The sequence below is a fragment of the Stomoxys calcitrans genome, chromosome 4 (assembly GCF_963082655.1).
Source record: "Stomoxys calcitrans chromosome 4, idStoCalc2.1, whole genome shotgun sequence".
In the NCBI taxonomy this organism is placed as follows: Eukaryota; Metazoa; Arthropoda; class Insecta; order Diptera; family Muscidae; genus Stomoxys; species Stomoxys calcitrans.
This window is the reverse complement of record NC_081555.1, coordinates 162,210,629-162,238,121: the sequence shown is the minus strand read 5'-3', so window position 1 is coordinate 162,238,121 and position 27,493 is coordinate 162,210,629. Positions and strand designations below refer to the sequence as shown.

General features: G+C 33.8%; 2 protein-coding genes across 7 annotated transcripts; both read left to right on the top strand.

The window, feature by feature from the left end:
- Positions 1-1,304: 1,304 nt before the first annotated feature.
- On the top strand, positions 1,305-3,622 carry LOC106087809 (putative leucine-rich repeat-containing protein DDB_G0290503). The gene is made up of 3 exons (XM_013252980.2): positions 1,305-1,449; positions 1,509-1,565; positions 1,623-3,622. The coding sequence occupies exons 1-3, from the start codon at positions 1,385-1,387 to the stop codon at positions 3,496-3,498; spliced, it is 1,998 nt and encodes a 665-aa protein (XP_013108434.2). The 5' UTR covers positions 1,305-1,384; the 3' UTR covers positions 3,499-3,622.
- A 2,435-nt stretch (positions 3,623-6,057) lies between these two features.
- LOC106087820 (uncharacterized) lies at positions 6,058-27,166 on the top strand. 6 transcript variants are annotated; one of them, XR_009398245.1, is made up of 10 exons: positions 6,058-6,143; positions 6,526-6,921; positions 10,978-11,135; positions 11,315-11,701; positions 11,817-11,953; positions 12,431-13,844; positions 13,904-14,565; positions 19,417-20,007; positions 26,342-26,453; positions 26,535-26,620. XR_009398245.1 is itself a non-coding variant. In XM_013252995.2 (9 exons), the coding sequence occupies exons 2-9, from the start codon at positions 6,605-6,607 to the stop codon at positions 26,679-26,681; spliced, it is 3,768 nt and encodes a 1,255-aa protein (XP_013108449.2). In that variant the 5' UTR covers positions 6,058-6,143; positions 6,526-6,604; the 3' UTR covers positions 26,682-27,166. The 6 variants fall into 6 exon arrangements, 5 of the variants coding, with proteins under 5 accessions (XP_013108449.2, XP_013108445.2, XP_013108447.2 ...); XM_013252995.2 differs by lacking the exon at positions 26,342-26,453 and having other exon boundaries at positions 12,476-13,844; positions 26,535-27,166; XM_013252991.2 differs by lacking the exon at positions 26,342-26,453 and having other exon boundaries at positions 26,535-27,166.
- The last annotated feature ends 327 nt before the right edge of the window (positions 27,167-27,493 follow it).

Here is a 27,493-nt window from a genome sequence, read left to right as displayed (position 1 = left end):
AATGCAATTAAATGCTCACGGCATGGGCACCAATCAACTCAGCTTGAATGCTGCTGAATAGAGTCTGTCGGATTTCGAAATAATTTAATGTCATGTTCGCTGGGAGTGATGTCAGTACTTGGCTTTAGGGTAAAGTTTTTAAACACCGTTTACACTGCTCTTAAATCCGGATTAAATGGTTCGATCATCTGTTTCCTGCATCATTTTTGCTTGTTTAATTGGTTTCAATAGTTCGTTTTTCTTTATTTATTCAAAAAAAAAAATATATTGAAATAGAGAAAACATTAAGTGCAGATGAAGAAACGAGTTTAAGTATGGAAATAAAAACATTTGCTTGCTGTCAAATTCCGCTCGCGGAACAATTAAAATTTTAGCGGCTATTCCGAAAGCAGAATAGAATACCAACCCTTACATGAAGTTTTACAGTATTCCGCCTGAAAAGCTGAACAGAATACTCAGCTTAAAGCAGGGAATTTCAACTGAATATCACAATTTTTTTTTTAACATATATATATATATATATATATATATATATATATATATATATATATATATATATATATATATATATATATATATATATATATATATATATATATATATATATATATATATATATATATATATATATATATATATATATATATATATATATATATATATATATATATATATATATATATATATATATATATATATATATATATATATATATATATATATATATATATATATATATAAAATCTGTTGTACTAGCACAATCTTACCTTCATATTACACCACGATTAATTGTTTTTAAGTGCTCCTTTTAACCCATTAAGATGCCATCACCCTACATGGTTTTGTCTTATGACATGTCAAAATTTACTATTGTTTAAGCTGATACGAATGAAACTAACACTTCTGAAAAAAACAAAGAAATCAGCTGGTTTTTGTCAGTTGAACGAAAGCAACCCCAAATTTATGGTTTAAAAATGCTTTCTCAAAACTTTTAAAATTTTTAGCCATAAAAAAAAATATCTTTTTCTGACATTTTTAGGTTATGTCATTCAAAATAAGATGCTTGTGCGGTAGCAAAAATGGTGAATCATATGTAAACTGGAAATTTTGAGCAAGGGCTCCTTTATCAGCAAGGGCTCCTCCTTCAGTGTACAACACACTGCACCAACAACGGGTCAAAATTAATGAATACCATTTTCTACGTGCCACGTCATACGCATTTAGCATAGGTTGTACTCTTGATTTCATTATACCTATATTGGCAACTTTGGCCAAGCGTATGAATTGAACATTCCCATTGAGGCGTTAAGCGCTAAAATATATAATTAAATAACATAAACAATGAAATATTGAATAAAGTAGCACATTGCTTACAGTAGCCAGAATGCAAAGACCAAGACGTACTTCAGAATTTCATGAGGATCCTAATGGAGTTAAGCGGCAATCCAGGTATGCAATTCTATCCTTTAATATAATGTTTTTTTTTTTTAATGCAATTGCCTCTTTAGGCCTCAACAAAGAAGCATAGCTCCTTCTCCAGCAACTGCTAGCAAATTTCTTACTAGGTGAATTTAAAATAATAACCTGCTTAAATTACACTTACGAACAAAGATTCTTTGCAGGCAAAGTCGAATAGCTGTTCCCACTCGACCACCGTCTGCAGATCGCGCTGGGCCCGCTGGTAGTCAAGCATTCCAAACAAGTATACGTTCAGGAATTAGTACACCACATTCAGTAAAACCTACTACTAGTCGTGTGCTTTTTACAAATGAGAAACATCGCGGCGGCAACAGTGGTGCTGGTGGCCCATTGCACAACGACAAGAAGTGGGTGCAAGAGCAGACGCAACGCATAACAGAGTATTTGATGAATCAAAGTACCATTGGGGGCCTGAGTACTGACTTCCTGCAAAAGGGTTTGCGTCAAATGTCCATTAAACATTTTGTGGCAATTGTTAATTTTTTCCTCAATCACATATGGGGTAAACGATTTGTGGTTGGTAGCAACCATGTGGAGGATATAATGCAAATATTGCAAAAGCTACAATATCCACATCCTGTAAGTAAGTCATGGCTGAAGACACCCAACACTCAACATTCCTTTGGTAATGTCATAGTGCTACTCGATTATCTTATGGAATTTGTCCCACCATATTCGGATGCAGATGTTGAGCCTCAGAGTATTGAGCATTTTGAATTGCAGGAACCACATGAACAAATGAACGGTTCCCGCATAAGCGAGGATCTCATTCAGATACCTGATTTGGAATTCCAGCGTGAGTTATTACTTAATACCGAAGAGGGTTTTATGCTCTGGGATACCCAAATGGAGGAGGAATTCACTGCCTTGCAACAGGAGACCTGCAATTTGCTTATCAAGAAAATGTGCAATTTTCCTGATGTTGCAGCCATTCGTGCTGAAGTTGAAAAGTTGAATAAAAAACTTAAGTCTCTTCAGGACTTTAGGCCAAAAGAGGATAAAGATTTGCAGAAATTACATGAGAAGTTGGTGGAAGAATTTAAATTTCTAAGCGAAGATTTGCTTCTGATTAAGGAAGAGCACCAAAACATAAATCGCCAGCAACGACAACTGAGTCGCGAAAAGATGGAAGTTTCAGGTGAAGTGGCGGCCATGGAGCAAGAGGTCGCAACATTGCAAGACAAAATTAACAGACAGCTATGCACAGTGGAACAACGCAACCAATTGATGGCGGAACACAATCATCTCGAGCAATTGCTGGCGGTAGAAAACCGAACATTACGCGATTTGGAGTCTCGTAATCACAATCAACAAATTGTATATGCAAGAGTCATAAAGAAATTAACCGATGATGTAGAGTCACTCAATGCCTTTATGAGAGAAATAGCCTTTTCCGATGTGCCCGAAGTTCAAAAGATTCCAACAGAAAAACTACAATTACCCTTAAAGCCTGAGGAACAACATCTGCAGAAATTAATTCCACTGCTTATCCACATTAAGGAAGCTACCCAGTCAACCATTAGTGCAAAGAAAAAGCAGGCAATGGCTATCCAACAAAACGCCCAGGAGTTAATGGACGAAATCGATACCAAGTTAGAGACAAAGCTGACCTCTTTAAGGCTCCAACATGCTCAGGCTGCGCAAAACTTTGATATGTTTTGTCAAAAATTAAAAAAGCAAATTGCCAGTTTAAATCTTAAAACTCAACAATTGGAGAATCAAATGAACACAGTTGAAAAATCCTTGGAAGAATTGCAGCAAGCAATCGAAGAGAAAAGAAATCAAATCGATATATTAAGAGAGCAAAATGAGGTAACCATGCAACAGGCTGAAGATCGTCATGAAAAGCATTTGGAAAAAAGAAGGACATATTTGCAAAGCTATAGCGATATGATGGAGCAGACGGTACAAAGCGACATATTGTGGCAGTTGATAGAAAAAGTGGAAACGCAGGAGCAACAATTGGCATTGCTAAGAAAGGAATTTGAATCACCAAATACTGAGGAGGAGGGCGAATAATTTCTGCACTTTTTTGTTTTTGTATGAGTATGGCTAATTATTAAAATTTATCTATTTTGTCTTTTATGTGCAACATACCCAAATAAAAACTGAAAGCCTCAATATTGGGCTAAACCAAAGATAATGTTGCAAATTTAATAATTTTTCGTTTGGGATTGGTCATATTTGGGTCTCAACATTATTAAAATTGGCAAGTCGTAAGACCATATATGACCTAAACACTACAAAATTAGCAATTCATAAAAGTTTTCTTAAAAATAAATCGGGAATTTCTACTAAAAAAGCTAATCTCATATAATAAATAAACATTACCAATAATAATTTATAATAAATACAATAAGAAATTAACATTACTTTAAAATTTTCCAAAAAACTTCCTGAAAAAAATTCTGAATTTACTAGAAGGCATCTGTTTTCTCCTGTTCCTGTGGTATCACAACAGACAATAACGTTAAGTGGGTCGGATAACAGACTGTCATTTACCTAAAGCCTAGTACCAGGGATCACTCCCGGCATGGGTTGAGTGTGAGCGCCACACAGGAGGCTTAGCTGCGAGCTTCCGGACGCGTCCACAGGTTGCGGATATTGGAATGCTCCATACGGAGTAGCTGCAACGGCAGTCACGGACAATCAGCGGTATCGATCAAAGAGTCTCAGTGAAAGGCCGGGTTGCACCGGCTCTTGCACAAATACTGTGTGCCTATGATGCTCGATATGACAAGGCGGGTTATTGGCGCCTATAAATAACCAATGAAACGCACACAAAGAAATTTGTGTGCGTGTGTGTATACGTATACGTGTGCGTACATGAGCAGAGAATATGGGAGAAAGAAGATGATAACAAAAAGAATGCAAACAAAAACCTGACAACTTAATACCGCCAAACCAATGCGGATTTAAAAGGGTGGTCTCACGCGAACATCTGTTAACTGCCGGCCAGGTTTGACGGTATTAAGATGTCAGATCTTTGTTTGCATTCTCTTTGTGGTTATCTTCTTTCTCGCATATTCTCTGCTCATGTGCACACTCGTATACACACACACACACATACAAATTTGTTTGTGTGTGTTGGCAAAACGTCGATCAGCTTGGTGGCAGATTGCACCATACGATTTGTGGTTGTTGTACAAATGAGACCACCTTTAATTGTTTCGCCATGCCGTCAAACCTGGCCTGACATTTTTATATCCACCTTGAAGGAGCTTTCGAATTTTGCCACCTCCATATGAAAGTGTGGTTACAACAACAAGGGTTCACTAAAGAAGGTTTGGTCACTTGCCCAGCTGATGGAAATTTCCAATTTCAGAGTTGTATCGAAAGCCCACTAGAACATCAAATACTTTGTTTGGATTTTAAAATTTGCTCACATTTTTTGTTTTTTTTTCACTTTTTAATTGGCTTAATTTTTATTTTATACGTTTATAATCATAAAAGTTTTGATTCTGTAGCTGCTACACATGATAATTCAAATAAAAACTAGAATATGGTTTAATTAAGAAGGTTGTCTTACTTGCTCAGCTGATGGCATTCTACTAGAACGTCAAAAGCTTGGTTTAGATTTTAAAATTTTTTCACATTTTGTTACTTTTTTCAAATTTTAATTGTTTTTTTTTTTCATAATTTACACGTTTATAATCATAAAACTTTTGATCTTGTGACTGCCACACGTGATAATGCATATAAAAACTAGAATGTCATTTAGGAAGTGTCCTGAGATTTGACATTCTAATGGGAATTTGCGCCACCATCCCCACAGGGTTGTATCGTTGTTTTTGGGCATTTTTACACAAGAGCCCCAATTGAGGTAATCTCTTTAACCCCTTAACACTACGATTTAAGTTGTTTGTACCTGTTTTTGACAGCGTTGTTATTGTGTTCAGCATATATATTGTGTTAAGCAATTAAACAGGATTTACTAATATGAGGTTAGGTCACATGCGAAAACATGAACATGGCCCCATGAACATCATTAAAGATGTCAAATCTGCCGATTGAAAATGTCATCATATAGGAGAAAATGTAAACAAAGAATGAATGTAAAAAGAGAACAAGTTGACATCCTCAATGTCAAAAATTAAAAAAAAAAATTATGTCGGCTAATCGCTCGGTTTAATCTTATTCAGTGAATCCTGGCAATTAAATTAGATAAACATTTTTTTTTAAATTGGACAAGAAAATTTTGCAATTTAGATTAGAATTTTGTCAACTGTTGCGAAAAAGTGCTGTCCAAAACTACCAATGTTTGCAGTGTTTAAATTTCGAAGGAGATTTGCTACAAATAAATAGATTTGCTCACACTGAAAATGTATGGGAAGCCCCGTTGCAAGATTTCCGAAATCTCGTCGACAATCTAGATTTGCTCCAAGTGGAAAAGTGGATCTAACTTTCTTAATTCAACCATGACTCCTTAACTACAGTTCAAAAAATTAATTAACTGGTCACTTCCCAAAACAACAACAGAAAGTGGAAAGGTCCCCATCACCCATCTCCTTGCAATGTTAATGATCTTTGCACTTTTCTGCATTCTTACATTTATAACGGATGTTTTTCTCTGTTTTGCATTAGAAGTGTAAAGACGTATTCTCGCAGTGACCGCACGACGGGGAATCTTTTAAATTTTAACTTATTTTTTTAACTTTAATCTAGTAAGTGATTGAAGAAGTTTGGATTATTTTGCAAGGAACAATTACGGAGAGATTACTTGTGATAGATACTTTTAATTGTTGTTTTTGAGTGGTCTTTGCTGCATACCCAATTTTTCTAACGGATTCTCTGTTTCCCTTTATCGTAGTAGGAGTGTGAATAGGAGGGAGAAAGAAAATAAGACCTTGATTTCGAAAAGAACCATTTTTGTTTTTTTTTTATTGCTTGTGCGAGAAAAAGCTCAGATTTGGGGAAGAAAGGTTGGATTGTGTAAATGTTTTGAAACATCGCAGATATTTTTTGACGTACAGTTGTGTTTTACAATATGTCTGATCAGTGTTCAATTTAAACTTATGTAGATATTTTTTTGTTGATTTTGTTTAGATTTGGATTTGTATGTGTAGTGCATCGTCGTACATCGGTTTATAACCACAAGCAAGAAGACCCTCCCTTCAAATTTAAGATGCAGCAACGCCAGTTTACATCGGGTAGTCGCCAGGCCCCAGATCCTTATGATCAATTCCTCGAGGAACATCAATTCTATCGCAAGCATACGGCACGGGATGCCTCCTGCTTGTTTCGAGTGATATCAGAGCAAATGTATGACACTCAATTACATCATTTGGCCATACGTGAAAAGTGTGTGACATACATGCGCCGTCATAGACAATTCTTCGAACATCTTGTCGATCGAGATTACGATGAATATCTGGATGATATGTCAAAGCCAAAGACTTATGGAACTTTATTGGAGCTGCAGGCAGCTGGATCTTTGTTTGCGTAAGTATATGTACACCTATACATTTGGTATTACCTTATATGCCCTTTGTCCTGGAGAGCAATTTATGTTTTAAATATGCCCTAGGGACATAGGGCAGCTTGTAGCTTTAAAAAGGCACATGGGGTCCGGCACAGGATAGCTTTGAGCAATACACGGGCTGGAGCTTCGAGCTCCGATCTGTGTGATGTTCATTGTTATCACGACAAACTTAGCTGTAAGCTATCGGACGCGGACAATCAGCCGTATCGATTGTAGCTTCTCAGTGAGAGGCCGGGCAGCCCTGGCTGCTAAGTGCCATGATGCTCGATATGACAATGCGAGTTATTGGCGCAGTTAAAGAACCAATGGCCGTCACGTTCCCGCGGCGATCGGTCCTATGGACCTTATTGAGTTTGCTTACCAATTAAACAAAAATACAAATACAATAAGAAAATAACAAGAAAAAGAAATCTAAAAACGATAACACGAAAAATAGAAACAAATATAATATAAAACTTAAGACTACATATAGTTTTTTATATTTTCTTGTTATTTGTATATTTTTTCATAATTTTTTATTTGTTATTATTTATTAGTTTTTTACTGCTTTCATATTTTTTTTTGTTTTCAATTCTTTTCCTTTTTTTGGTTTTTTATTATATTCTTTTTATTATTTTTATTATTTTTTGTTTTTATTGTGTATATTTATTTATTGTGTATATTCTGCGAATTGTATAAATTTGCAAACAAAACATGTTTTATTTTTTTAACTGTGAGTTCGAAAAAATTATTTTATTTATTTTACTTTTATTTTTATTTTATTTTTATTTTATTTTTATTTTATTTTTATTTAATTTTTATTTTATTTTTTTAATTTTATTTTTTTATTTTATTTTATTTTTTTATTTTACTTTATTTTTTTATCTTATTTTATTTTAGTTATTTTATTTTATTTTAGTTTTATTTCTAATATTATTTTTGTTTTCAATTTTTAATTTTGTTTTTAGTTTATATATTTTTTCTATCTGTTTGCACTTTCTTTTTTCGGCTTTTAGACAGACTTTAGGCTATTGTTTAATGCTTTATATAGCATAGAAAAAAAGATTTAAGTCAACAAAAGATGTGTGTTTTAATACCTACTCTAGTGGGGTGGTATGCAAAGCACCATGATTCATTTGACATCGTTCGCTGATGATAGTTCTTGCTCGAAATTGAAATCGCGATACGGATAGCCAATCAAATGCTTCTAGCAACAACACACCTTTTTAATTGTTTATGTCTTTTATTTTGTTTATTTTTATTTTATTTATTTTTATTTTATTTTATTTATTTTTATTTTATTTTTTTTTATTTTATTTTTTTTATTATTATTTGTATATTTTTGTTACTTTATTTTGTTAAATTATTTTTTTTTTTTTAATTTTTATTTTGTAATTTTTTTGTGGTTTTTTATTTTATTTTTTGTTTTATTTTTTTGTGTTTATGTTTTTTATTTTATGAGTTTATTTTTTTTTTATTTTTTGTGTTTATTTTTTTTATTTTTTGTGTTTATTTTTTTTTTATTTTTTGTGTATATTTTTTATTTTTTGTGTTTAATGTTTTTTATTTTTTGTGTTTATAAAGGGTGATTTTTTTGAGGTTAGGATTTTCATGCATTAGTATTTGACAGATCACGTGGGATTTCAGACATGGTGTCAAAGAGAAAGATGCTCAGTATGCTTTGACATTTCATCAACGAGCAACGCTTGCAAATCATTGAATTTTATTACCAAAATCAGTGTTCGGTTCGAAATGTGTTCAAATTTTGACAAATTTTGTTCAGCGATGAGGCTCATTTCTGGTTGAATGGCTACGTAAATAAGCAAAATTGCCGCATTTGGAGTGAAGAGCAACCAGAAGCCGTTCAAGAACTGCCCATGCATCCCGAAAAATGCACTGTTTGGTGTGGTTTGTACGCTGGTGGAATCATTGGACCGTATTTTTTCAAAGATGCTGTTGGACGCAACGTTACGGTGAATGAACACATTTCGAACCGAACACTGATTTTGGTAATAAAATTCAATGATTTGCAAGCGTTGCTCGTTAGTAAGTCTATTCATGATGAAATGTCAAAGCATACTGAGCATCTTTCTCTTTGACACCATGTCTGAATCCCACGTGATCTGTCAAATACTAATGCATGAAAATCCTAACCTCAAAAAAATCACCCTTTATATATGTATTTTTTTTTATATTTTGTGTTTATATATATATATTTTTTTTTAATTTTTGTCTTTATATATATTTTTTTTTATTTTTTTGTGTTTATTTATTTTTTGTGTTTATTTATTTATTTTTTTGTATTTATTTATTTTTTTGTTTTTATTAATTTTTTGTGTTTATTTTTTTTTATTTTTTGTTGTTTTATTATTATTTTGTTTTATTATTATTTTGTTTTATTTTTTTGTTTTATTTTTTTTTGTTTTATTATTATTGTTTTTATTTTTATTGTTTTTATTTTTATTTTTTTTTATTATTATTGTTTTTATTTTTTTTTATTATTTTTTTTGAACATTTTTTAATTTTTTAATTTTTAATTTCTTTTATATTTTTATATTTTTTTATATATTTATATTTTTTATATTTTAATATTTTCATATTTTTATATTTTTTTATATATTTTATATATTTTTTTATATTTTTTGTTTTTTTTTAATTTTATTTTTAGTATTTTTTATTTCCATATTTTTATTATCTTTTATTTTCATATTTTTATTTTTTATTTTTCTTATTTTTTATTTTTCTTATTTTCTATTTTTATTATTTTTTTATTTTTATTATTTTTTTATTTTTATTATTTTTTATTTATATTATTTTTTATTTTTATTATTTTTTTTTATTTTTAAATTTTTATTATTTTTTATATATTTTTTTATTAATTTTTTTTTAAATTTTTTAATTTTTTTTTAAATTTTTAATTTTAATTTTTAATTTATTTTTAATTTTAAATTTTTTTTTTAATTTTTAATTTTTATTTTTTTTTAAATTTTTTTTTGATTTTGTTTTTTTTATTTTTTTTTTATTTTTTTCTATTTTTTTTATTTTTTTCTATTTTTTTTTGGTTTTTTGTATTTTTTGATTTATATTTTTAATTTTTTTTTTATTTTAATTTTTTTTTCTATTTTTATTTTAAAATTTTTTTTTATTTTTATTTTTAATTTTTTTTATTTATTTTTTTTAATTACTTATTTATTTTTTGTTTTATTTTTTTTTACCTTTTTTTTTCCTTTTTTTTCCTTTTTTTCCTTTTTTTTATTTTTTTTTATTTTTTTTTTGTTTTTTCGTATTTTTAGATTTTTTTTTAATTTATTTTTTTTTGTATATTTATTTTTATTATTTTGTTTTTTTTTATTATTTTGTTTTTACTTTTATTATTTTGTTTTTAGTTTTATTTTTTATTTTTATTTTATTAATTTTTATTTATTTATCTTATTTTTTTATGTTTATATTTTTTTATCTATTTTTTATTAATATTTTTTTGTTTTTATATTTATTTATATATATTTTTTATATATATTTTTTTATATATATTTTTTTATATATATTTTTTATATATATCTTTTTATATATATTTTTTATATATATATATATTTTATATATATTTTTTTATACATAAATTTTTATATATATTTTTTTACATTTTTTTTATTTATTTTTTTTAAATACTTATTTATTTTTTTTAAATACTTATTTATTTTTTTTTGTTTTATTTTTTTTTACCTTTTTTTAATTTTTTTTTGTTTTTTTCGTATTTTTATATTTTATTTTTTTTGTATATTTATTTTTATTATTTTGTTTTTATTTTTTATTTTTATTTTATTAATTTTTATTTATTTATCTTATTTTTTTATGTTCATATTTTTTATTAAAATTTTTATTAATATTTTTTATTTTAAAATTTTTTTTATTTTGTTTTTTATATTTGTATTTACATTCTTAATCTGTAACTTTATTTGTTTGTGTAATAAATATATATCACAAATTTGCCGATTCAGATGGTGGTGAAAATATTGACTAATTTCGCATTATAATTTCAGGCGAAATGTTATCCTGTTTGAACCCTTCGATTTGGGTAAATATTTTACCGATCACCGAAGCTATTTTAAAGACGTTTTCCGTGTTTTTTATACGCCAGAGAGACATTTTGATTCAGTATTTACATCAGAATACATTCAGGAAGCTGCCATTTGTCAATGTAAGTTAATATTAAATGAAAACGAAACCGAATTAATAAATGCATTTCATTTATTACCATAACAAAGCCCACAAGTCCGGTGTAAACATTGTTTTCCTTTATCCCACTTTATACAATCTAAAAGTTAATTATTTGTTTTTTTTTTCCACTGATGTTTTCTTTAATATATTCCCATCTAGCGATTTGTTATGAAATTCTTTACAAGGATCTATTTAAACTACCAGATGTCGCATTTGCTGTTGAACAAATGTTGCATGGTCCGAATTTCGAAAATATGGAATATACTACGACAACGAATGAGGAGGGCTATGCTACAAGACTCTATTTAAACGATGGGCGAGAATTTGAACTTGATTTGCCGCAAAACACCAATTGTATTTTGGAAAATTTTAAATTGTGTCATTTTCATTACACCAATTTTCCGAGATTCTCGGATGATTTGCAGCGCGGTCTTAAGGAAGCTCATCATGAGGACAATGAGAAGAATACGTTACTTATACAACGTACTGCAGAATCATTTTTACCCAAAAAATATATGTCGTGTGTACGACAATTGTTGCAGGAGAGTAAGTAGAAGAAAATATCAAAGAGTGTAAAATATTTTGGATTATTTCCTACCAAAAGTTAAAACTTTGATATGAAAGAATTCAAGTGATGCTTTTGATTTTCTTCTTCATTAAGGTATAACTCCATTCCCATACAAGGTGGCCAAAGCCTTGGATCCAAATATGTATCGAAATATCGAATTCGATTCGTGGAACGAAATGCGCAAAGAAATGAAATTACAAAACTGGTACAATGGAGATTCCAACTTTAAGGTATTTATCATTAAAACGCCTCAGATTATGTAATGGTGTGTGTATGTAAAAAAAAAGTCACAGTATTGTTTAGAATTGATTTGCATATGAAAAACCTATCCTGCTATATGACATTTCCTCCAAAGGCAGAGGTGGAAATGGCGAGAAAATTCTCCGCTGGCCATTTATTGGTGTGATGAAGTCAATCTCTTTTTTATCCCTTACATGAGCCTTAGAATGAAAGTTTAATACTTGTTGTGATTTGGATGTTTTTTAAGGACTTCAATTAGTAGACTAGTAATATAATGGATCTTATTTCAGTTTTTTGGCCGTTTATGAGTATACTAAGAAAAATAAAATATTGTTTTGAGTCATATTTTTGTATCGCGTCTCTTTATGTATATTGTGTATGATTATTGTTTTTGTTGTTGATCCCGCGAATGTTTTTCTATATATATTCCATGTCTGTGCGTGTGTTTCTGTGTCTTCTATTATTAGTTTGTACACTGCCAAAAGACCAAACGAGTTCGCAAAATATTCCAGGTTGGAGCCAAGTGTCATGTTAAACTACGCAAATCTGAACAAGATCTCTACACCTGCCACATACAGGAGATAGCCGTGGATAGAGGCCAATGCATTGTGTTTGTCGAGCAGCTGGGTGAAAAACGCTTAGTTCCCTATGAGAATCTGTCGCCATTGCCACCTGACCAATTTAAACCTTGGACAGTGCCATATCGCTTTCAGCGGCATATGCAAAAGTTCAGTTCTGTTCGCTTCCCAAGGCAGTACAACAACTATCGTTTTAAATTTAATTCGACCACTGAACATCACCATCATCATCAGCAGTTTTGTGGTAATGGCATGATGGACAACGACAGTTGTGGTGGCAACAGCAGCGACTACATTAATGAGGACGATCCAAAACGCTCCCATTATTATTGTACCACTTCATATTACAAACTTAAGCAGTACACGCATTTGGAGAATTTTCGGGCCCAAACTGTGGAATTTTGTACTATGCCCTTGACGGTAGAACACACTGGTGGGGGGGTTGGGAGAAACGATGGAGGAGAATCTGCGGAGAAAAATGGTCAACAGCGAACAGGCGATGCAAATGAAAATAATCGCTCCAGTTTAAGATCTAGCAACAGCAACGACATTGGAAAGATGGGATCGGGCGAGACAACAGCAGTGGCTGTTTACAATGGCGTAGGCGAAGATCAGGATGGTGTAACCACCATGGGCTATGCTGTACAGCATGGCGAAGGTATTTACGAATTGGATCCATACAATCCAAACGCCGGTGCTGCCGTATATATGCCGGATCTACAGTGCGTGTATCCCACGTATGCAGCCTATACACATACTATAAGCGGACAACCAGAGGAAATCTACGGTTATTACAGCTACGATCCCAGCATGGCACCGGCACCAGCCTATGTGTCCCCTATGAACGGCTATTACTATGGCCCAGCCCCACCGGGTGGCTTTGTAAGTTCGGCGAGTGCCAATCAATATATTGGAAATCCCCAACCCATTGGAATACCAGCACCAGCTCAAAATGTCCCTGTGTATGCTCAGGCTCCTCCCCCTCACTACAATCCCGGTGCTGGTAGCGGGGCTGCAAATTGTCCCACAATACAAGTTTCCGGTTCGGTTCCCTCGGGCAATTTTCAATCTTCCTCACAACAGAACACCCCATCATCTCGCCGTGGAGTTAATCACAATTCTTCGAATACTCCTGTAAGTGGGCGTATTAACTATGATGCCCGCAAATCCTATAAAACCAATGGAGGGGATTTGCCCACAGATGCAGCCACATTGAGATTTTTCTACAATTTAGGCCTGGATTACTATCATCAAAAGCAAGCGGCAAGGGCACAGGCTGGAGCTTCACATGAAAACAATGAACGTAAGTACATAATGCAATCCCTCTTCTCTGCAACTGCTTACAATCGTAAATTCTTGCAGCGACGAAGGTGGCGGAGATGAACTCTGAGGATACCGCGGAGAGTGTGGCAAACGACTTGCAAAATATAAGACTAGATGAAAATGCAAATCAAGTTGTGACTGACACAAAACCCGATGCTAATAATAACAACATAGTGGTTGAAGCTGCTGCTAGTAATGCTGCTGTGTCAAATGTAGAAAAACCACGCCCAGTGCCACCAAACAATAATAATAATAATAACAGACATTTGAATACTGGCAATGCTATTACTACTACTACGGGTGGGACTAAAAACAATCCTCGTCGATACTCCTCACGATGTTTTAATAACAAGGATCGTCCCATGCAACATCAACGTCATCACGTCAATTCAAATCTGCATGTACCACCACCACCACCCACCTCGTACAACACTGGGCACCATCAACAACAACAACATCCACATCAACAATCATCAAGGAATAATGGAGGTAATAACTCCAACCACAAGAATATTCCTGTAAATATGGGCGGTGGTGGTTATCAAACCTCCACAACGCCCAATTCTTCACGCGGTCCGTCCCATCCACCACATCAATCGCAACTGCAGGCGCCCATCTCAGTATCAGACCATTCCGCACAGACATCACCAATGGGTGGATTCGATGATGCGTTTGCTGCGAAGGATTCGCATAATTGCAATGTAAGTTTTTTTTACCTGTTTCAAATTTCCATATGATTGGAGCTTAGAATCGAAGAAGATTTTCAATATCGTCTGCTGTTTTCATCGTATACCCATCATCATAGAATGCCGTTTATATTCATTTTGTCATTCCGTTTGCAACATGTCGAAATATGGATTGTCGACCGTACAAATTATGAACCATACAAATATTGATCGTTGTTCAATTCTAATATTATTGAGCAATGTCCGTCCGTTCCTGTCTGATACTCCATCAGTTGTTATAATGCTGCAGCCTTCAAAAATAAAGATATTGATTGATTGAATTTTGCACTAATTCCTGTTTTCTCCATACGTTGGCTGAGTTTTAGAACCAGAAAGTTTTGGAGCAAATTTAATTTTTCATTTCTTATTTTATTTGTGATACCAACACAACAAGATATGGTCTTATATATGACAGTGATAGTTTCATAGATGTGTAGGCAATAATTAAGTCTTATTTATAAAATTATTTAAAAGGAAATAACAGGTTATAAAACTTAAAACATTATAAATTCTAATTGAAGAAAAAAATATTAAAATTAAAAGATTTTAATAACACAATAATTTGATATTTAAATAATAATAATCAATAAAAAATTATGTTCGATCCTCGTTAAGCTCGCGTAGGTGAGCAAGCTCAACTGGGTTGCCATTGGTTATTTATAGGCGCCAATAACTCACCTTGTCATATCGAGCATCATAGGCACTCAGCACTTGTGGAAAACCGGGGCCACCCGGATTCTCACTGGGACTCTTCGCCTGATACCGCTGATTGTCCGCGACTGCTGTTGCAGCCACTCCGAATATAGCATTCCACTATCCGCAACCTATGGACGCGCCCTGTAGCTCGCAGCTAAGCTTCTCGTGACAGCAATGAACACCACACAGATCGGACCTCAAAGTTCCAACCTGTGTGGTGCTCACAGCTATCCCATGCCTTGAGATATGATTTTGCTAGTAACATGCTTATTTGAAATGGTGTAGAGAGGAGGACTGCCCATAGGTTACGCAGCATTCTATACACAGTTTTACTAATGTGATAAGTCCAAGTTAAAAGTTACAGTTTCAACACGTGGTATTGAAGTGTTATTAAGATGTACAATTAAATGATCCGAACAATTATTCCGAATTACGTCTGTGAATTACGAGTAGTTTCACAATACCATGGCAGCCGGTTCTACGTACCGGATTGACTCGATAAAGTCCTTCATCGGCAAGGGCTGCCGCCTTTGTGTACAACCCACTGCTAAAACAACAACAACAACAACGAGTATCGACTTCAATGGGTTTATGGAAAGTTTACTATTTTTCGCCCAGTTATAAACTGTGTATCATAGTTTATATCACATTTTTGAATATCACTTATTTTTTTACCAATTTATAGCTGCAGATCATCAGCGTACATTTGTCTTTTACAGTTAGCTAGAACATCCAAGAATGGATTTATGGGCAACGCCTTTGGATGGTTCAGTAGACTGGATCATCGATTTCCAGTTATTACCGCTTGTGCTCTCTGTGACATATAAAACAGCATGAATGAGAAAAATCAAACAGTTTTTGCAGTTTCAATATTAGAATATGATGATCAACGGTATCAAACGCTTTACTGTGGTCTAAAGGATGCAAAAACGACACCATTTTGTCATCCATGTATTGGCGAAGGTTTTCATTAACATCTAACTTAGCAGTGCAGTAGATTCTTTTCTTCCGGCGTCCAGATTGTCTGACAGATAGTAAGTCATTCTCAGTTAGAAAATTACTAATTTGATCAGACACAATGTTAGAACTCAGCTTTAGACAGGAAAGGCAGTATAGTTAAGACGACACCATTACAAATTTTGTTTTAAAAATAGAACGCTTTTGCAGAGTTGTTTTGTTTTGAAGCAGTCTTTCTGCCAGATTTGAATTGACTTAGTAGGGAAGGAGTTTCAAAACGTTTTCGTTTATCAATCAAGTTTCTAATTCGTGCTTTGAACCAAAGAGGTTGGCAAGATTATTTCTATTGATTTTTATAATAGATAGATTTCATACCATTTTGAAGAAAATATAATTGTTCATCAAGCATCGTTATTCAAAATTTTTCAAAAAAATGTGTTTTATTGATTTTTCTTTTATTTTTCAATTTTCTTTTATTTTTTTAATATCTTTTATTTTTTTAAATTTCTTTTATTTTTTTAAATTTCTTTTATTTTTTTAAATTTCTTTTATTTTTTTAAATTTCTTTTATTTTTTTAAGCTTCTTTTATTTTTTTAAATTTCTTTTATTTTTTTTTTAATTTTATGTTTATTTCTTTTATGTTTCTATTTATTTCTTTTATTTCATTATTATGCAATTTTTGTTCGGCTTGAGGTCTTTTCTCTTTAATTAAATTCGCTGGATTTTGGGTGTTTTTAATTAATTTTTATTTTCATTTCGTTTATTTGCGGCTAATATTTCGATTATTTTTTATTTATTATCTTTATTTTTTATTTTGTTTTATTTTTTTTTCTATTCTTTTCTGTTTTTATTTTTTTATATTGTTATTATTTTTTTTATTTTTCTTTATTTTTTTAATTTTTCTTTATTTTTTTAATTTTTTATATTTCTGTATTTATTTTTAATACATTTTATTTTTCATTTTTCAAGTTTTTTGCCTGTTAGGGCGAGATCATTAAATCTTACAAATTTTGTTTGTTTCTCTCCGGCTTTCCTTTTCCATTTGCATTTCCGATCATTTAACACGTCTCGAAAGAGGAACAAACAAAAATTTTATTTTTTATTTTTAATTTTGAGGTAATTTATAATTTTTTTCCATCTAAATGAAATAAAAGTCGACCATTAAAAATTAAAAAAAAAAAAATTAACAAAAAAAGATAAAAAATTTAAAAAAATAAAACAACAATAAGGAATAAAAAAGACGATTTCTAATGAAAAACTTACGAATAAATAATTTCTAATATAGCGCGGGTGAGTCTTTTAGTATGCATCGTACTGCTAACGATGTAAGACTCAATCACGCTATATTAGAAATTATTTGTTCATAAGTTTATCATTAGAAATCATCTTTTGTGTGATTTATTTTTTTATTTTTATGTATGTTTTTCAATTTTTAAAACTATTCCGGATGATGACTTTCGTGGGAAGACGAAATATCGAAAAAAGAATAAAATATAAACTACAAACTAAAAAAAAAACAAATTTGCAGAAATAGGTGGAATATATCAAAAAACACAATTAAAAAAAATATTTAAAAACTTATAAAAAAATTATTAATTAAAAAAATAAAAACAAAAAATTATGGTTTATAGCAATTTTTTATTGCATATACACTGCAAAAACAATTCCCGTTACGAAAATGTCAAACATTTATTTGTTAGCCATTACAAACATAACATCGAAGTTCAACGTGTAAAAAATGGGAGACACTTTTAGTTAACCGGCTCTTACTGTTTCCTTGCTAGCTGCTGTAATTAAATAAACAAATTGCGATTCCTTTGCAGGACATTGTACGGCTTTAGACCATTGTTCAATGTTTTCTATTCAAAGAATAGTATAGCAAAAAAAAAATGTTTAAGTCAGCAAAAGTGTGTTGTTGCTAGAAGCATTTGACTGGTTATCCCGTATCGCGATTTCAATTTCGACCAAGAAATATCATCAGCGGGCGATGTCAAATGGATCATGGTGCTTTACAACCATCCCAAGGAGATTGTAAAGCACACATCCGAATTTGAACAGGACTCTTTAAGACGACTTGATTCATAAGCGCAATAGAAAACAAATCAAATGTTACTCCCTTTATTCAAATCCAACTTATCCAACGATGCCAATAGCAACTAACACAAAACTTTTGTTCTTCGCCTAACGGTTGATGCTGCCAGTGCTGGCGTAGAATGCAATTTCAATAGAGCTAAAACTAAATTTAATACGAGGAACATTAAATTGTCGAACTGTCTTCATACATGTAAAATATATGTAAGTGTAAACTTTTTTACATGAAATAATTTTCTTTGGTTCACTATTCACCAGTGAGATTTGCCAGATCTATGAGAGATCTTGCACGTCGGGCAAACCGTAGCGACAAGGCCGATGAAAATTGGAATATATATTGTAAATGTAGGAATGGGGCTAAATCAGTGCTAAAAAAAGAAAGAAAGGAGGAGGTATAATGCCAGAGATTTTAGCAAAATTAATAATGCTGACGTTCGAAATGTACTTCGTTTAGCTGGTTGTCTTGACGCTGCCGACCCTATTCAGGTAGATAGAATGATTTTCGACTAAAACCTAATGAGTGCTATAACTATTTTTTTGAATAAAGATAACAAGAGGTGTTTTTATACCATATAATACGTTAAAATTATTTCGTCACTCTGTCTAAAGCTCAAAAAGTCGCACGAATGGTAGTCAGAAATTAGCCAGATCGGTCCATGTTTGTATATTACCCCTTTTAAATCGATATTCCGCTTCAACATCATGAGTTCTTAAATGGAGCATTCCGATTTGCCTGTCCGAGTCAATTATGGCCCGAATCGGTCAGAAGCCTGACGCAACTCCCATATAATCCTAACTTCTGATTTCGATGATTTTTAAAAACCGATTATGAAATCAGAATGACATTTTTTCAATTAAAACTTAATAGAAAAAATAAACTCACGTTTACTTGTTTGTGAATATAATTGTATTTCTTTACTCAGAATTCGAGTTCAAAATAGCAGTGAAGCGATTGTTGCATACCTATAATCCATTGGTTGCAATATATGACTTTTGTTCCGCTTTTCTGCCCACTGTTGAACATGTTAGAATAAATTTTACTACACATATTCTCCATTAATTTTTCCAATTTTTTTTTGTAGACACCTACATCCAATAATTCAAATATTAATCCTGTTGCTCCTTATGGTGTATATGGTCGTGCTGGTACTGGTGAACAAATGAGTGAAGGAGGATTGTACAGCGGTGGATCATATGGAATTCCGCTAGCAGGCAATGCAGGTGGGATAATGGTACCTGTAGCAATGACATCGAACACTGGTCCACCTCCTCCATATGGAATCTATGCCCCACATCATGCCCCGCCAGGGTATCAGGCAACAGGAGTACATCCTAACTTTATGAATGGCTCTATACATTTTACACCACCACAACCTTCAATGCCACCCGTCCCAGGTATGGCAAATTCTACTGCCTCTGGATCAGATACTACTGAAACAAATGCGATGGATATGATGAATGGATTAGCCCCGTTGCCATGTCCTAGCTATCCTCCACCTCCATTGCCTTATTACTATGCTTCAGGCAGTATGCCACCTGTCAATGGTGGTGGACCTTCAGCTGCAAATGGTGGTGTTCATTTAGTTGCACATATGGTACCACCGCCTACATCAACTAATCATACACCTATGCAACAACCATTTTCGACTCCACATCATCCAATTAGTCCTCAGGTATGTAGATATGGAAACTCATTACCAAGCATATGGATAGTAATAAGTGTCTATGTTATATATAACTGGTGTAGTGAAATTGTTGTATTATCTGTCAATTGCTGAAGGTCGCCTACTGGTATCGTTGTTCTTACCGGAAATTTGCAATGCTAATATCTTGAATAACAGTAAACAAGAAATCAATATCGCAGATCGGTTTATATGGCAGCTATACAAGGTTATTTAGCGAATTGCGCAATACTAAGCGCAGTTGTTATGAATTATAACAAAAAACACCTCATGCAAAATTTCAGCCAAATCGGATGAGAATTGCGCCCTCCAGCGGCTCAAGAAGTCATGATGCAAGAACGGTTTATATGACAGCTAAATCAGGTTATGAACCGATTTAGACCATGCTTAGCACAGTTGTTGGAAGTGATACCAAAACACCTCATGCAAAATAACAGCCAAATCGGATAAGAATTGCGCCCTCTAAAAGCTTAAGAAGTCAAGACCACAGATCGCCTTATATGGCAGCAATACCAGGTTTTGTACCGATTTGAACCATATTTGGTACAGTTGTTGGAAGTGATACCAAAATACCACGTTCAAAATTTCAGTCAAATCGGAAGAGAATTGCGCCCTCTAGAATCTTAAGAAGTCAAGACCCCAGATCCGGCTATATGGCAGCTATATCAAAACGTGGACCGATTTGGCCCATTTACAATCCCAACCGACCTACACTAATAAAAAATATTTGTGCAAAAATTTAAGAAGTCAAGACCCCAGATCCGTTTATATGGCAGCTATATCAAAACGTGGACCGATTTGGCCCATTTACAATCCCAACCGACCTACACTAATAAAAAATATTTGTGCAAAATTTCAAGCACCTAGCTTTACTCCTTCGAAAGTTAGAGGGCTTTCGACAGACAGACGGACTGACGCACATGGTTAGATCGATTTAGAATGTCATGACGATCAAGAATATATATACTTTGTGGAAGCATATTTCGAAGTGTTACAAACAGAATGACGAAATTAGTATACCCCCATCCTATGGTGGAGGGTATAAAAATGTGAATTTCCTTTTTACCAAGAGTTATAAGGTATCAAATAGGAACCAAAACAACGCAAAGTGGATTAAACCACATTTAAACTACATTGATAGCCCAGGGGCTGAGATCTGTTTTAGACTGCCCGACCAAAATAAGTAAGGAGGAATGAAAAAGCGACGATTTGGCCGTGAAGGCCAGAAGACTGCCGACAACAAACTTGGTTAACCCAAAGCCTTGCGGGTCGACGGAGTCTGAGTTAAGAGCGTGGCCTACGAACGCTCGTGTAACACTGCGGAACAGCTAGACGGTCGGCAGGACGACGAATTAATATCCGCACCCCCTTTTCAATCTTAATTAACTGAACGTTTAAAACGCTGTTATTAGATTAAACTGACAAAAATTTCCAACTATACTAATTTCTGTTTCCACTGGGGAGCGGTACTTTTAGTACCATTTGGGAAGGTATATTTTTAGTACCTATGACAGCCGGTTGTACGTAATGGATTGACCCGTTGAGATCCTTTATCGGTAAGGGCTGCCGCCTCATTATACAAAACACTGCTACAACAACAACAACAAAAACAACAACTTTTATTACATTTTCCACTGTAAAGGGGTACTTTAAGTATACTTTCCACTGGGAAGGAGTACTTTTAGTACACTTTCTACTGGGAAGGGGTCCTTTTACTACAATCCCATGGCAGCCGCTTGTACGTACCGGATTGACACGTTGAGATCCTCTATCGGCAAAGATTGCCACCACTGTACAACACACTGCTACAACAACAACTACTTTTATTTCACTTTCCACTGGGAAGGGGTAGTTTTAGTACCCTGTCCTTGAAAAGGTTACCTTTTCACTGGAAAGGGGTATTTTTAGTATGCTTTACAATGGGTAGGTGTACTTTTAGTCCCTTTTCACGTGTAAGGGGTACTTTAAGTAAACTTTCCACTGGTAAGGGGTACTTTTCGTACTCTTTCACGTGGAAGAGGTATCAAGAGTATCCGTTCCCTGTGGAAAAATTTTTATGAAATTATCCTTTCCCAAGTAGAAAGAGTACAAAAAGTACCCCTTTTCCAGTGGAAATTATTTTTATGAAAGTATCCCTTCCTAAGTAGAAAAAGTATGAAAAGGACCCCTTTTCCAGTGGAAAGGGTACTAAAAATAACCCATTTCCAGTGAAACGGTTACCTTTCTACTATGAAGGTGTACTTTTAATACCCTTTATACCAGAAGGGGTACTGTCAGCACATTTTGCACTGGGAAGGAGTACTTTTAATACCCTTTTCACTTGGAAGGGGTACTTTTAGTACCTTTTCACTTGGAAGGGATACCAAACATATCCCAGTGAAAAAAGTTATGAAAGTACCCCTTTACAAGTAGAAAGAGTATTAAAAGTACCCCTTTTCGAGTGGAAAGGGTAATAAATATATCGCTTTTCCAGACTACAAGTATCCCCTTTCCAGCGGAAAGGGTACTACAAGTATCCCTTTCCACTGGGAAGGTGTAATTATAGAACCATTTTCATTGGAAAGGGATACTTTTAACACACTTTCCCTTTTCACAGGTACTTTAATACGATTTCCACTGGGAATATTTTTTTAGTATCGTTTGCACATAGAAGAGGTACTTTTAGTACCCTTTTCACGTGGAGGGGTACTTTCAGTACTCTTCACACTGGGAAGGGGTGCTTTTAGCATTTTTTTTACATAAAAGGCGTAGTTTTAGTACCCTTTTTCACGTGGAAGGGGTGCTTTTAGTAGCCTTTTCACGTGGAAGGGTACTTTTAGCACCCTTTGCCCGTGGAAGGAGTACTTTTAGTACATTTTCCAGTGGGAAGGGGTACTTTCAGTACATTTTCCACTGGGAAGGGGTACTTTTAGTACCCTTTTCATATGGAAGAGGTACTTTTAGCACCCTTTTCACTTGGAAAGGGTACTAATAGTATCTGTTTTCAGTGGAAAAAGTTATGGAAGTAGAATGAGTATTAAAAGTACCCGTTTTCCAGTGGAAAGAGTGATAAAAATACCGCTTTTCCAAACTACAAGTATCCCTTTTCCAGTGGAAAGGGTACTACAAGTATCCCTTTTCACGTGGAAGGGATAGAAGGGGTTCCTTATTACGATCTCCACTGGGAAGGGGTATTTTTAGTATCCTTGGCACGTGGAAGGGGTACTTTCAGTACACTTCTCACGTGGAAGGGATACTTTTAGTGCCCTTTTCACGTGTAAGGGGTATTTTCAGTACACTTTCCACTGGTAAGGGGTACTTTTCGTACTCTTTCACGTGGAAGAGGTATCAAGAGTATCCGTTCCCTGTGGAAAAATTTTTATGAAATTATCCTTTCCCAAGTAGAAAGAGTACAAAAAGGACCCCTTTTCTAGTGAAAATTATTTTTATGAAAGTATCCCTTTCCAAGTAGAAAGAGTATGAAAAGGACCCCTTTTCCAGTGGAAAGGGTAATAAAAATAACCCATTTCCAGTGAAACGGTTACCTTTCTACTATGAAGGTGTACTTTTAGTACCCTTTATACCAGAAGGGGTACTTTCAGAACATTTTGCACTGGGAAGGAGTACTTTTGATACCCTTTTCACTTGGAAGGGGTACTTTTAGTACCTTTTCACTTGGAAGGGATACCAAACATATGCCAGTGAAAAAAGTTATGAAAGTACCCCTTTACAAGTAGAAAGAGTATTAAAAGTACCCCTTTTCGAGTGGAAAGGGTAATAAATATATCGCTTTCCAGATTACAAGTATCCCTTTTCCAGCGGAAAGGGTACTACAAGTATCCCTTTCCACTGGGAAGGTGTAATTATAGTACCATTTTCATTGGAAAGGGATACTTTTAACACACTTTCCCTTTTCACAGGTACTTTAATACGATTTCCACTGGGAATATTTTTTTAGTATCGTTTGCACATAGAAGAGGTACTTTTAGTACCCTTTTCACGTGGAGGGGTACTTTCAGTACTCTTCACACTGGGAAGGGGTGCTTTTAGCAATTTTTTTACGTAAAAGGGGTAGTTTTAGTACCCTTTTTCACGTGGAAGGGGTGCTTTTAGTAACCTTTTCACGTGGAAGGGTACTTTTAGCACCCTTTGCCCGTGGAAAGAGTACTTTTAGTACATTTTCCAGTGGGAAGGGGTACTTTCAGTACATTTTCGACTGGGAAGGGGTACTTTTAGTACCCTTTTCATATGGAAGAGGTCCTTTTAGCACCCTTTTCACTTGGAAAGGGTACTAATAGTATCTGTTTCCAGTGGAAAAAGTTATGGAAGTAGAAAGAGTATTAAAAGTACCCGTTTTCCAGTGGAAAGAGTGATAAAAATACCGCTTTTCCAAACTACAAGTATCCCTTTTCCAGTGGAAAGGGTACTACAAGTATCCCTTTTCACGTGGAAGGGATAGAAGGGGTTCCTTATTACGATCTCCACTGGGAAGGGGTATTTTTAGTATCCTTGGCACGTGGAAGGGGTACTTTCAGTACACTTCTCACGTGGAAGGGATACTTTTAGTGCCCTTTTCACGTGTAAGGGGTATTTTCAGTACACTTTCCACTGGTAAGGGGTACTTTTCGTACTCTTTCACGTGGAAGAGGTATCAAGAGTATCCGTTCCCTGTGGAAAAATTTTTATGAAATTATCCTTTCCCAAGTAGAAAGAGTACAAAAAGTACCCCTTTTCCAGTGGAAATTATTTTTATGAAAGTATCCCTTCCTAAGTAGAAAAAGTATGAAAAGGACCCCTTTTCCAGTGGAAAGGGTACTAAAAATAACCCATTTCCAGTGAAACGGTTACCTTTCTACTATGAAGGTGTACTTTTAGTACCCTTTATACCAGAAGGGGTACTTTCAGAACATTTTGCACTGGGAAGGAGTACTTTTGATACCCTTTTCACTTGGAAGGGGTACTTTTAGTACCTTTTCACTTGGAAGGGATACCAAACATATGCCAGTGAAAAAAGTTATGAAAGTACCCCTTTACAAGTAGAAAGAGTATTAAAAGTACCCCTTTTCGAGTGGAAAGGGTAATAAATATATCGCTTTCCAGATTACAAGTATCCCTTTTCCAGCGGAAAGGGTACTACAAGTATCCCTTTCCACTGGGAAGGTGTAATTATAGTACCATTTTCATTGGAAAGGGATACTTTTAACACACTTTCCCTTTTCACAGGTACTTTAATACGATTTCCACTGGGAATATTTTTTTAGTATCGTTTGCACATAGAAGAGGTACTTTTAGTACCCTTTTCACGTGGAGGGGTACTTTCAGTACTCTTCACACTGGGAAGGGGTGCTTTTAGCAATTTTTTTACGTAAAAGGGGTAGTTTTAGTACCCCTTTTCACGTGGAAGGGGTGCTTTTAGTAACCTTTTCACGTGGAAGGGTACTTTTAGCACCCTTTGCCCGTGGAAAGAGTACTTTTAGTACATTTTCCAGTGGGAAGGGGTACTTTCAGTACATTTTCGACTGGGAAGGGGTACTTTTAGTACCCTTTTCATATGGAAGAGGTCCTTTTAGCACCCTTTTCACTTGGAAAGGGTACTAATAGTATCTGTTTCCAGTGGAAAAAGTTATGGAAGTAGAAAGAGTATTAAAAGTACCCGTTTTCCAGTGGAAAGAGTGATAAAAATACCGCTTTTCCAAACTACAAGTATCCCTTTTCCAGTGGAAAGGGTACTACAAGTATCCCTTTTCACGTGGAAGGGATAGAAGGGTTTCCTTATTACGATTTCCACTGGGAAGGGGTATTTTTAGTATCCTTTGCACGTGGAAGGGGTACTTTCAGTACACTTCTCACGTGGAAGGGATACTTTTAGTGCCTTTTTCACTTGGAAGGGATACTTTTAGTAATCTTCACTTGGATGGGGTACTTTTAGTACCCCTTCAGTGGAAGGGGGTACTTTTAGTTCCCATTTCACGTGAAAGGGATACTTTTATTACCCTTTTCATGTGGAACGGGTACTATTAGCACCCTTTTCACATGGAGGGGGGTTCTGTTATTACCATTTTCACGGTACTAAAAGTGTCTGTTCCCAGTGGAAAAAGTAATGAAAGTATCCCTTTCCACTAGGTAGCGGTATTTATAGTTCTCTTTCTACTGGGAACTGCTATTTTCCACTAGGAATGTGCTCTTTTAGAACCCTTTCCCATAGGAATGACAATTTTTCTTGTCAATTTTTGAGTTTTTAAACTTATTCGGAATAAAAATGATATTGCAATTTCAATTTTATTCTTATTCATGAAAAGTTAAAGTTTTTATTTAATCGATATGAAATTTTCTATTTTTTTTCAAGTAAATCATGTATGGTTTGTGACTTACAGAAGTTGTTTTAAATGATCTGTTGAAAATAAGTAACAATTAATGATGTCTGTTCTTGTGAATATTGTGAAACGTTTCAAGTGCATGTAAATACAATATTTGTGTATAAGTATATGAGTAGTTTTAGCAATGCACATGTGTTTCTTTTAACAATTTTATGTTTTTAGGGTTATTATCTGCCGCCACCACCACCACCGCCTCTTGCTCAACAAATGCCTCCAACACCGCAGCTGCAACAGCCCCCAATTATGACAAATAATCCAAATAATAATTGTGCTCGTCCCGATATGGCGGCACTCAACAATAACGAATGATTGATGCCTAAGCATGGCCAATATTAAATTTGTTTTTAGAACATTCCTTATTCAGAGATTAAATGACTTATAATTAATTGGTCAATCGAACGTTTGTATCTACCCGAACGCCACTTAATGTTTGTATCCTATAGATACATCCCTAGACATGCATAAATACTTTTTTATATTCCCGGACATACCTTCGTACAATGTATTTCCTGTACATTTTTTATGGTTTGTCTGCCCTAACAACAGCTGTTTCTTTTAATATAATTATTATTATTTTTATTGTTTGTAAGCATATTTGCCTAAACCAAGATTATCTTATTTTTTAACTCTACGCATAAACACCTGTTAGTTGTCAATATCATCAGCAATTAATTATTCAAAAATTTGTTGTATGTTTAGCAAAGTTTAAAATTTTTAATAATGTTCGCCTCTCTTCGCCGACCCAATTAAATATCTGCCCTTGGGTTAATCACAACATGATTTAAAACAAGGTTGTCAAATGCTAGCTAGGCGCCACAATTACCATTAGATGATAATTGTAGTACTTACAAAATTTGTTTTTTAAATATAAAAACAATCCTATAGGTTTTTATTAGGCCCATTACTAATCCAAAGGAAACAAAAACATAAGATAAGTCTTAATTTGATACCATCTAATGACCTAATTTATTACAACGTTATCGAATTTTCATACAAATTTTCCATTTTGTTCCTTCAACGCAACATATTTTCGGAAAATACAACACTTGTATGTTTTTTATATTAAAATATTTTAAATAATACCAAAAAAGAAAAGAACAAAAAAAAATGTATCCACCTTT

What these genes read in the sequence shown, in the direction of transcription:
- LOC106087809 (XM_013252980.2), top strand. Translation starts at nt 1,385, where the DNA reads ATGCAAAGACCAAGACGTACTTCAGAATTTCATGAGGATCCTAATGGA. An exon ending in GGAGTTAAGCGGCAATCCAG is followed by an intron (nt 1,450 to 1,508) that starts GTATGCAATTCT and finishes TTGCCTCTTTAG; the next exon opens with GCCTCAACAAAGAAGCATAG. An exon ending in GCTAGCAAATTTCTTACTAG is followed by an intron (nt 1,566 to 1,622) that starts GTGAATTTAAAA and finishes GATTCTTTGCAG; the next exon opens with GCAAAGTCGAATAGCTGTTC.
- LOC106087820 (XM_013252991.2), top strand. Translation starts at nt 6,605, where the DNA reads ATGCAGCAACGCCAGTTTACATCGGGTAGTCGCCAGGCCCCAGATCCT. An exon ending in ACGACAATTGTTGCAGGAGA is followed by an intron (nt 11,702 to 11,816) that starts GTAAGTAGAAGA and finishes TTCTTCATTAAG; the next exon opens with GTATAACTCCATTCCCATAC. An exon ending in ATGGAGATTCCAACTTTAAG is followed by an intron (nt 11,954 to 12,430) that starts GTATTTATCATT and finishes TTCTATTATTAG; the next exon opens with TTTGTACACTGCCAAAAGAC.